At 40.8% G+C, this 9,821-nt stretch overlaps 1 protein-coding gene across 1 annotated transcript in view; it reads left to right on the top strand.

The window, feature by feature from the left end:
• Position 1: 1 nt before the first annotated feature.
• The window catches only part of CFAP161 (cilia and flagella associated protein 161), a gene marked incomplete at its 5' end in the record, with an annotated part of 13,587 nt that continues 3,767 nt past the window's right edge, over positions 2-9,821 (top strand). The window contains 6 exons of the mRNA XM_006033453.2: positions 2-76; positions 298-387; positions 2,111-2,349; positions 3,573-3,657; positions 7,245-7,403; positions 8,653-8,726. Coding sequence (XP_006033515.1) covers positions 2-76; positions 298-387; positions 2,111-2,349; positions 3,573-3,657; positions 7,245-7,403; positions 8,653-8,726 — 722 coding nt within the window. The remainder of the gene's footprint in view (positions 77-297; positions 388-2,110; positions 2,350-3,572; positions 3,658-7,244; positions 7,404-8,652; positions 8,727-9,821) is intronic.

The raw sequence follows: 9,821 nt of genomic DNA, 5'->3' as shown, positions 1-9,821 counted from the left end.
GGCCGCCGGCTACAACTACAGCTACAGCGCGGGGGTGCTGGTCGGCAACTGGAACGAGGACGTGTGTCTGGAGGAGGTATCGGAGCCGGCCCCGGGGCAGAGCGGGGAGAGCAGCGGGCTGCTGCAGAGGGAGGGGCCCAGCCCGGGCGCAGCTGCACTGAAGCTGGGGCAGGAACTGGGAGGCGGGGGCAGGGAAGTGGGATGGGGGGTAGCTTCCAAACGGTCTTTCCCCAAAACATGGGAGCCTTGTTGAACCTGCCAGAGCCCCACTTACTCTCCCACTCTGTGTGGCAACAGGGCCTCCTGAAAGACTTTCTGCACAAGAGGGAGCGAGGAGAGCTTCTCATCCAGAAGTCACGGAGCCTGAAAAATAACCTGCTGAAGAAGGTAACGGTTTCTCCGAGCTGGACCGCAAACACAACAGACACGTACAGCGCGACTCAAACCTTAACCTATGCTAACCCCCCACCCCTCTTTGTTGCCTGTGTATTGCTCTGGGACAGTCACCCCCCCACACGGCTCCCGTTTGGTGCTTTGGGACAAACGTGACTTCCCTGCATCTCGGTTAAGTGAATACAGGCAGTCCTACGACTTGCAACACAATTGGTTCCTGAAAACCACATCTTAAGTTGAAACGTCGTAACTCAGAACCAATTTTCTCATAAAAAACAATGTTATAAATGGGGGATTGGTTCCTGAACCAAGGCCCGATACCCTATTTTCACTAAAAATACCCCCAGAATTTTGTACTGGATCAATTATAGATGAGTAATATAGCTACATTAATGTATTTATATTGTAAATAGCAATCATATTGATTTGGAAGGACTTCTTTGAGGTGACTTTGCTGGACTTGTTGAAGGGTTCTTGGTTGGAGTCTTCTCAGGAGTCCTGGCTGCAGGTTTTTCTGGAGTCTCGTCTGCTTTCGTAAAGAAAGTGTCCAAGGAAGTTTGGACAGATGTTCTCCAGGGAGATGAGCGTTGCAGCGACCTTGTTCGCTGGCATCGCATCGCATCGCATCGCATCGCATCGGATCAAGCGTTATAAAGTCAAAACTGACATCATAAAGTTGAAACAGCGTGTCGATTTATAAACGTTGTAAGTGCAAAACGTTGTAACTCCAAACGTTGTAAGTCGAGGACTGCCTGTACACTGCTTATGGGCAGAGCATCTTTCAGCAGCGCTGCCTGTTTTGTCATTCCACTGAACTCCAGTTCAGGGAACAGGAGTTCCCTGTTTCCTTTGGAAGGAATTGTTTTCCATGTCATATTTTCATAGACATTAGAGTTAGAGGCTGATTGTTTCTGAAGCAGCTAAAGGGAAGCTGCTGTGCACGGGCTGCTCTGGGAAGTCTTGAAGGTAACAGGATCTAGTCACCCCAGGGTTTCTCTCCCATTATTTTCAAGGCTTCTAAGGATGCTATTACAAGCCTTTGAAAATGAAGGGAGCGGATTAGTTTCAGGACTGCTCATACTGAAGAACTGAGGGAGCTGTAACTTCTGTTTACTGAACACTGTGTGCCATCAGCAGTGTGCTATTAAGAGCTGTGTTAGAAGAAAGGAGGGTTATTTATTTATTTTGTTTGTGGGAGAGAGGATAGTATCTCTTATTGAAGCAACTGGATAATTGGGAGAGGTATTACACATGTTTTCAAGCCAAGTGCCCTTCCTCAGGTCTGGGAAAGAAGCAGAGATCACCAAAGCTAAATACCAGCTAATACAATGCCTTTTGTTTCAGTTAGTTTCAGGACTTCTATTATTTTTCAAGGTTTCTAATAGCAGTCCCAAACTAACTGTTAGAAGCTTTAAAAATGAGGGGAGCTAGTCAGTTTGAGGGCCACTAATACCACAGCACCAACACTGAATACTCAGCTGTTTACAGTAAGTGTGTCTAAGTGCATAATACAAAGGCTAAAAACACAGTAGTCCCAATACAATGTACTTCATTTAAGTGTGTAGCTTTGGGACTGAAAAAAGGCTATGCAGTTGAATGGAGTATGGTGTATTGGGACTACTGTGGTTTGTTTCTGAAATTCTTTTAACACTCAGAGCAGAAGGTCAGTCTTTTTAATCAAATCGTTTTATACTGAAATATGCATATCTTAAATTAGATCCCGCTATCCATTTCTAAGGATGGATTTGTTCACTTTGGAGACACTGTGATGCTTGTGAACCCTGATAACAACAAATCACCTATGGAGAATTACCCTGCAGTGTGTGGCAATCTATCTCTGGCAGTGCTTCCAGATGAAGTAGCAGTGCATACGGCCGATTCATTACAAGCCTCCTGTGGAGTGAGCGCCATCAAAAGCATGAACCCTGTTGGTCGAAATACATTTCGTATCTTAAGGTTTGGTGTTTTGATTTGATTAGGGGTTAAATCTTTGCAATAAGAGTTTAGATCTCATTTTGTGAGGTAGGCAATGAAGTTTGGTGAGATTTAAATTACCATATAGAGTAATATTCTGCTTATTTCAGATAGATGACTTAACTTTTATTACTCAGCTATGCTTCTATACCACATGAACCAGTAATTCCAATGAAGTCATCAAATTACAATCAGTGTAAAACTGGTGTGAGAGTTGAATCAGGCTCACTTCATTTATTTTTACTGAACTATCAAATAGCTTTAGATTCAGTAAATGCCCAGCTCTTTATTACTACAGAGCCAAACATCAGTTGTCAAAACATTTCCAAATATCCAATAGTAATCTCATAAGTACATTCTAAGCATTAGTTATTTTTTCTGATCACAATTTTGCATATAAAGACGCTGACACATGATTGTTAAATCTTACATCTTTCCTGCTTATGCGCAGGCACACAAAAGAATGCGCACAGGGCCACTCTGTCACCGAACATACACAATGTAGACTATTATCTTTTCATAGTTCCTGAAAATGTTACAGATGATGATGGCACACTTAGATTGGAAACTGTTTAGGATAGAGAGACTGCCTTTTTGCTAAGAACAAGCATAGAAGGGTTGTAACCCATGACTAGGCTGCAAAGCAATACCTACATGCATATATTTAACAAGAACAGCAATAGCTAATATTATAACCTGTTCTCCACAAGCTTAATTCAGCAAAGTCCAATGGACTTAGGCAAAATTTAGGTACCTTTATTCTAAACCTGTGATTCAAAAAGTCCATGGTCAGCTGTTGCCTATCCTTAGAGGTTCCAATACTTGATAGGCACTTCATTCTAACCCCATGTGCCTAGAGTTGTGCCTCTAGGTAGCCAATCACACCACAGACAGAGATGTTGAGGTTGGTCAGTATAGCTGTATTGCCCCATTTCCAGATCTGCTATGAGCAAGGAGGAGTGGTGTAGACATAACCTAAGAAAATTAAGTGTTGTCCTCCTACTGGTATTTAAACATCCTACCTCCTCTATGCTTTTTCAAAAATCACAGCCTGAACTGATGTCTTTAAAAAAAAATCCAATATTTCCTAATATATTTCACAGCAATAATCTTAATAAGGCTCACCTATAAGAAAAATAGTTCTAAGCATAAAAAAGAATCACTGCAGATTTCATATTTATTTTTCCCCGCCTCTGTTTTAATAGCGTGGAAGGAAATTCAATGGGTGAACCCATTAGATTTGGACAGAATTTTGGTCTGGGAGCAACAGGGGGTTTTGCAGATCAAATGGTAAGTCAGAACACATGTAGACTACAACTGGAGAACGTGTCTGTATTGTAAAATTCAGTTACCGTAGAGATTCTGTGCACTGTTTCTTCCTGCAAGAATATATGCAGCAGTTATACTAAAAATGAATTGTGCTGAACCTGCAGCAATCTGTGCTGAAAAGAAATAATCTATATGTAGTACGTCACTCAAAATTATTATAGTGCACACACATTGGCCAGATATCCCAGGTTTGCAGAACAGACCTCAGGTCAGATTTTAATTTAGATTACGCCATCATAATTGCAGAGCAACTTCAGTGAAAACTGCACCAGTATAATTGTGATAAGAATCTGGTCTCTTTTCTTGAGCAGTAAGAGTGACTGCCATTTTGTCATTGCGTAGCATCCCAAAAATCTGCAGCACAGCAGCACCTCTCACAACAATTAAACCATCTGCTTTCATCCTACCAACATCAGAGCTCTTCACAAGGGAAGTGAAGTTCTTTTCCTGCATGCTGAACAAAAAGAAGCACACTACACAAATACTTGAAGCAGTCTCTGGTTGGGAGCTGAGGGCCAGATCTTCAGCCCATCTTAACTTCCCTTTTTACACTACTCCTTAAACAAGCAGCAAGGAATTTCTTTGTAGAAAACACAGGTGGAAAAACCATCCCATCCTTTAATCCAAAATATTCTGTTTAGAGATTTTGCACTTTGTAAGGTTATGCCTCTTCAACACATGCATCTTTTACCCACATAATGTCAGTTAACTTATTTTTAATATTGCCCAGGCAGCATAAAATGTTATGAACTGTATCTGGTGGACTATTTCCGCCTTGCCTATGTACATTTTCTACTTGCATAGAAGGTGCCATATACAGTGTTAGCCACATAAGATACCTATGGGTAAGGTGGAAGATACAAGCCATGAAAAGGGTACTAGCTATTTACCAAACTACACTGATTTCAGTATAATAGGCTCAGTTGAAAGGGATGTTAATAGGGCTGTGCAAGGCTTTGGACAGAGTTTAGGATCTGGAGAAGCTTTGGACACTTTGGGGTCTGAAGCAGCACATCTGGGTTGAAGCGCTGGCATCGTTCGGCTTCCCGAAGCGGTTCGGAGCTTCCGAAGAGCTTCAGATCTGCCTTGGAGCCGCCTCGGAGATCCGGCCATAGAGTATAATGGGGAAAACAATAAAATATCTGTAACTTTGTTGTTTTTTTGTCTGATTTGGATGAAATTTTCAGGAGTGGTAGACTGCAGAGAGCATGGAGCCTGCCAAGTTTCAAGACGATCGGTGCAGGGATTTGGGGGTAACAGCACTCCAAATTATTGAAAGCAAAACTCCTGTCACCACATCTGCCAGCTGTGGAGGAGATCGTTGCAGGGGGGTCTGGGGCCCTGCACCCCTAGCTGCTGACAGGCAAAACGGTGCCAAGACTGTGTCTGTCTTGGGGCAGTTGATTGTCTGTATTGATGCTTTCTTCTCCTTAGCCTGGTTTTGTAGGTGCTAATTGATGCTCATTAAGTCGTTATGTAGTAGCTAGGTCCTGTGTATTGAGCTGGTCCCTGAGTGAATCATGATTGATTGTTAAGTGGCAACATAGCAGCTTAGCAGCCAGGCCTGCAGCAGTGTCTCCCCTCCCCACCCCAAGCCAGAGACAGTCCCACAAGCGTCCATGGCAGGAGTTTTGCTTGTCGGCAGCTTGAGAGGCACTTCCCCACCAAACCCCTGCACCGATCTTCTTGAAACTTGGCAGGCTTTGTGGCTTCAGTAAGAGCTACCAGCCGTGCAGTTTTGACCCCCCTGTGTTGTAACACAGACGTGACAGGAGTTTTGCTTTCAGTATTTTGGGGTACAGTTGCCCCAAAACCCCTGCACCGATCTTCTTGAAACTTGGCAGGCTTTGTGGCCTCAGTAAGAGTTACCACCCCTGTAGTTTTCACCCTGCTATGTTGTAACGCCTAGACATGACAGTTTTGCTTTCGAGAATTTGGGGTGTTGTTACCCCCAAATCCCTCCACCGATCATCTTGAAACTTGGCAGGTTTCATGCTCTCAGCAGAGGCTACCGTCCCTACAAGTTTCATCCAAATCAGACAAAAAACAACGAAGTTATAGATATTTCATTGATTCTCCATTATACCTTATAGCCGGATCTCCGAGGCGGCTCGGAAGCTTTGGAGCCGCTTCAGTCGGATCGAGGCGGAAACCCGGTCCGGAGCTCCGGATCGGATCACAGCCATCCGAAGCGGCCGGATCGGATTGCTGTCGATTAACCTGTCTGCTAATCCATATGGGAACAGTCCCCTTTCACCTGTTCCCACTCATTAAATCCAGTTACCTTGCAACTCGGAGTCCAGCTGTTTGCTTCATTGCTTAAAAACCACAACACTGATAGAGTTGAGATGGCCTAGAAGGGGTATCTGCTGGTCTTGCATGTTGTGGGTAATTTTTTGAATATCAAAGGAGTCCACTGTATGTGGCTTAGACTGTGTCCAAATCACACTCCTCTTTACAAGTAAACAGTCTGAGGCACTTAGAAATTGTTTTCCTGACCAATATTTGCCTGCATTTCTGATCATCACTGGTCTGAAACATGAGGCCTGTTTAAAAGACCTAAGGCAAATTTGCAGGGACCCAGAGGGTTTTCTTATTTGAAAGACAGAGCTTTTTACAAAATGGGCATTTTAAATGTCTCATTAATCACCACAGTCCATTACCACCAGAAAACAGATGTTTTGAATTCTTCCCTTAAGTGAAGGAAAGGTTTTATAATGAGAGGATCCAGATTCTTTGAAAGAAAGTCTGTATTCTTTAAAACTAAGTATATTGTTAGTCTATCAGTCAGAGTCAGGGAGAAGGATGCTAGCACATTTTAACATTGTGTTTGCTCACAAGTTAGGAACACAGAAACCAATGCAAAGTACACATATGCCTTTGACAAAATACAATCACCACAGATGCTATGGGTAGATTCCTACCCCTCTCCCTCTACCCCTACTTCCCCCATCCAAAACCTTGTTTGTGTTACAGAGAATCTTTTAAATACAGATTTGCCTACTGATTATGCTTTTGTATTCACCAGTTCTGTTTGACTACAACATGACCAATCCACACATTGTTTAGCTGGAAGAACTCTAAATTGGGATTTTGGGCTACTTAATGGGTATTTGACTGACTTTCCACAAGCAATGAGTCTATCTGTGCTGTTGTAAAGACGCTTCTTTTTTACAATTGCAGTACATGCTGGGGATAATCCAGCATCCATTCAATAACTGGAAGTTTGAATAGGCCCATTAAGAGCAAAAGCACATATTTCTACAATAAAGATACAATACTACTTTTAGAATATAAAAGGTAACCCTTAATGGCATATATTATTTTTACAACTTTTCATGTACTTTTTGCTTGCATTTAGATTCTGTGCTCCAGAAAAATAATTTTGTAAGAAATTTTTGAGAACTACATGAGCGATTTTTTTAAAGTTATATTTTAACAATGTGACATTATTGATAAATGTGAAATATTGTTTCTGGTTATCTTTTAAATTACAAGTTTCATTCACTTAAACTTACGTTGCCATTAACTTTCATTTCCATTTATAGTTATATCTAGGAAGTGACCATAAATCATTTATGAGGTTTGCTAAAAAATCATACCTTCAGCAAGTGTTTTTGACAGATGAACTCTCTTACCTGACTTGTTGGCAAGCTACCTTTTTGGATCCACAGCTGCGCTTAGAATATGAAGGATTTCCTGTTCCTGTAAGAAATGATAAATAATTCATATTATGAGGGTTTAATTAAGCTAATAAAACAAGCAGTTTAAAGAAACTACAGTGAATTTATTCATTATAGCACTTTCAGAGTTGCATGGTGAGAAGCATTTTTTTTTATATATAAACTATGAATTGTAGGTTTTTGAGGGGGATCAGTCTTTTGTTAGATCAGTTATATATAATAGTTAGAGCAGGGAATTGGGATCCAGAACTCTTGGCTTTGAGGTTCAATTCCCAAGTGATTTCAGAGGAATTATTCTGTCCAGAATTTTCAAAAGCACCCCCTCATTTTTGGTAACTTAGGTTTTGGGAATTGACTTGCACGAGCATCTAAATTACAGGTATACTGAGTACTCAACTCTATTGCTGTTAAGAACAGCTGTGGGTTCTTAGGAGTTTTCACAGTTAGACCCCAAAAGGTTCCAGCAATCCAGGCAGCCAGTATCAGTAGCCACTTTGAAAACTTGGCTGTTCACTCAGTGAATGTCTTGTATGGGCACAGTACTTAGCTATCACACACAGTTGCTGGAAGTCAACTTAATATTTTTAAACTGCTTTGAGATCCTTTGGTCAAAGTTCCTAGGGTCACTAAGATCCCTTGGTGTAAGTGCAAAGCAATATTATTCTATTACAAAAAGAACCATTCTGCTGCCAACTTTTAATCCACACACTTGATTTTTTTCAAAACAAATATCCCATTTTCAGGGCTGTTTTAAACAGGTTAATTTAAAGTTAATCTTGTTCTGTTTTAAAAAAAATACTAAAATGCTCATTATAAATATATAATAATACTTTAAAAATCTATTTATGAAAATGCAAAGGCCTCAGTTCTGGATTGTGCTTCAAGCCAGCTGGAGCACTCCACCAACAAGCACCCAGTATAAGAGCATATGACCAACAGAACAGCCCTCCTTGGCTTATTTTTATGGTCCCCGCCATGGGGGTGTGGCCAGGAACAGAAGCAGTGTATTGGAGGATGGAGGACGTATGGCCCAAGTGCTTTGCATTCAGCTGTTCTGGGCTAGCAGACACATGCAGTTAAGGCATAAAATAATTAATGTTCACAGTCCTTGGAAACTTCAAAATCAATGAGGTACAAAACAGCCCCGAGTCAGAAGCTTTTGTTTTTAACAGATTTAGATTCAGTAAATAAAAAGTTAACTTTAATGGCAGAAAGTATTCAACAGTCATCTTTAAACTATTAAATGAATTTTCTTGGGGTTTTTCCCCCCCAGGCAAACAGTAAACTCCTTATCACCCACTGCCATACAAATCGGGGCTTAGCTGTGCCTAGGAACTATTGGATAAGGTAAGTGTGGTTTATGGAAACATAAATTTTAGGGGTGTTTTTTTTAATCATGACATGATGATACACAAGTTCAGTATATAAAGAATTAAAGTAAACAGTGAGACAACTGCACTGGGTACACAGTTAGCTGGAAAATAGAAAGGACTGCAAAACCTTTTTCCTTCCTCTCCCAATCACATGCACATACACACCATCCCTCCTTGTCATTGTTAAACTGTAACTTATTGTTGTTCTGTGTCTTTAATCTATTAGCGCAATCTTTTTCACATATTTCCTTTAATAGTTTCAACTCACCATCACATTTCCAAACTTTCCAGATTGTGGATGGTTCAGCTTTTCCTTTGACATACTGACCAACTGTAGCCATGGGAAGATCTAGGATACTGAAAAGAGGGGGTACAGATGGTGTGGCACCACATTATAACACAAAACATATTTTTCTCCAGTTAAACTAGAAGCTTTACTAATAAACTAAGAGGCTAGCATTATATTATTCAGTTTAAGATCAAAGCAGAAATAAATATAACTATTAAAATGTGCAATAACTTGCTAGAGTATATATTACATTTTTAAAAACACAACAAACTACGTGAAAAATACTCAGAAGTTATTTTGTCATTAGGTTTGTAATTATTATAGTTAAATGTACATTTCTTATTCAGATTCATTAAACAAAAGTTAGCCTTCTTGAGCATTTTGACAGTGCCTCTAGTCTAGTACTTCACTGTCAACCATTTCTACACCTGAGCTGATATTACCACACCTGAGTAAAAGTTTTTAGCTAGAACACAAAAGTGTTTGCAGGTCTGTGAAATGGGAGAGACATTACCAGAAAAGGGTAACAGACAGCAATATTAAAGAATAAAGGATAGTTTGAATAGTGGAATATCAAGACTATTAAAAAGAATAGAGGGTCATTAACACCTGTGGAGTGGAGAGAGATTAGCAGGAATCAGGGAGATGATGATAAACTATGAAGTCAATTCCCCTTAAGGGGGCAATCCTCCAGGCCCAAAGGATAACAGTCCCTGAGAGAAGGAAGGTGGGTAAGAGTGCTCAGAAACCCCCTTGGCTCAGCAAGGGCATACAGGAATG

Source organism: Alligator sinensis, unplaced genomic scaffold (assembly GCF_000455745.1).
Source record: "Alligator sinensis unplaced genomic scaffold, ASM45574v1 scaffold1318_3, whole genome shotgun sequence".
NCBI classification, from domain to species: Eukaryota; Metazoa; Chordata; order Crocodylia; family Alligatoridae; genus Alligator; species Alligator sinensis.
Note: the sequence above shows the minus strand (reverse complement) of the source record. Positions and strands in the feature narration are given on the sequence as shown.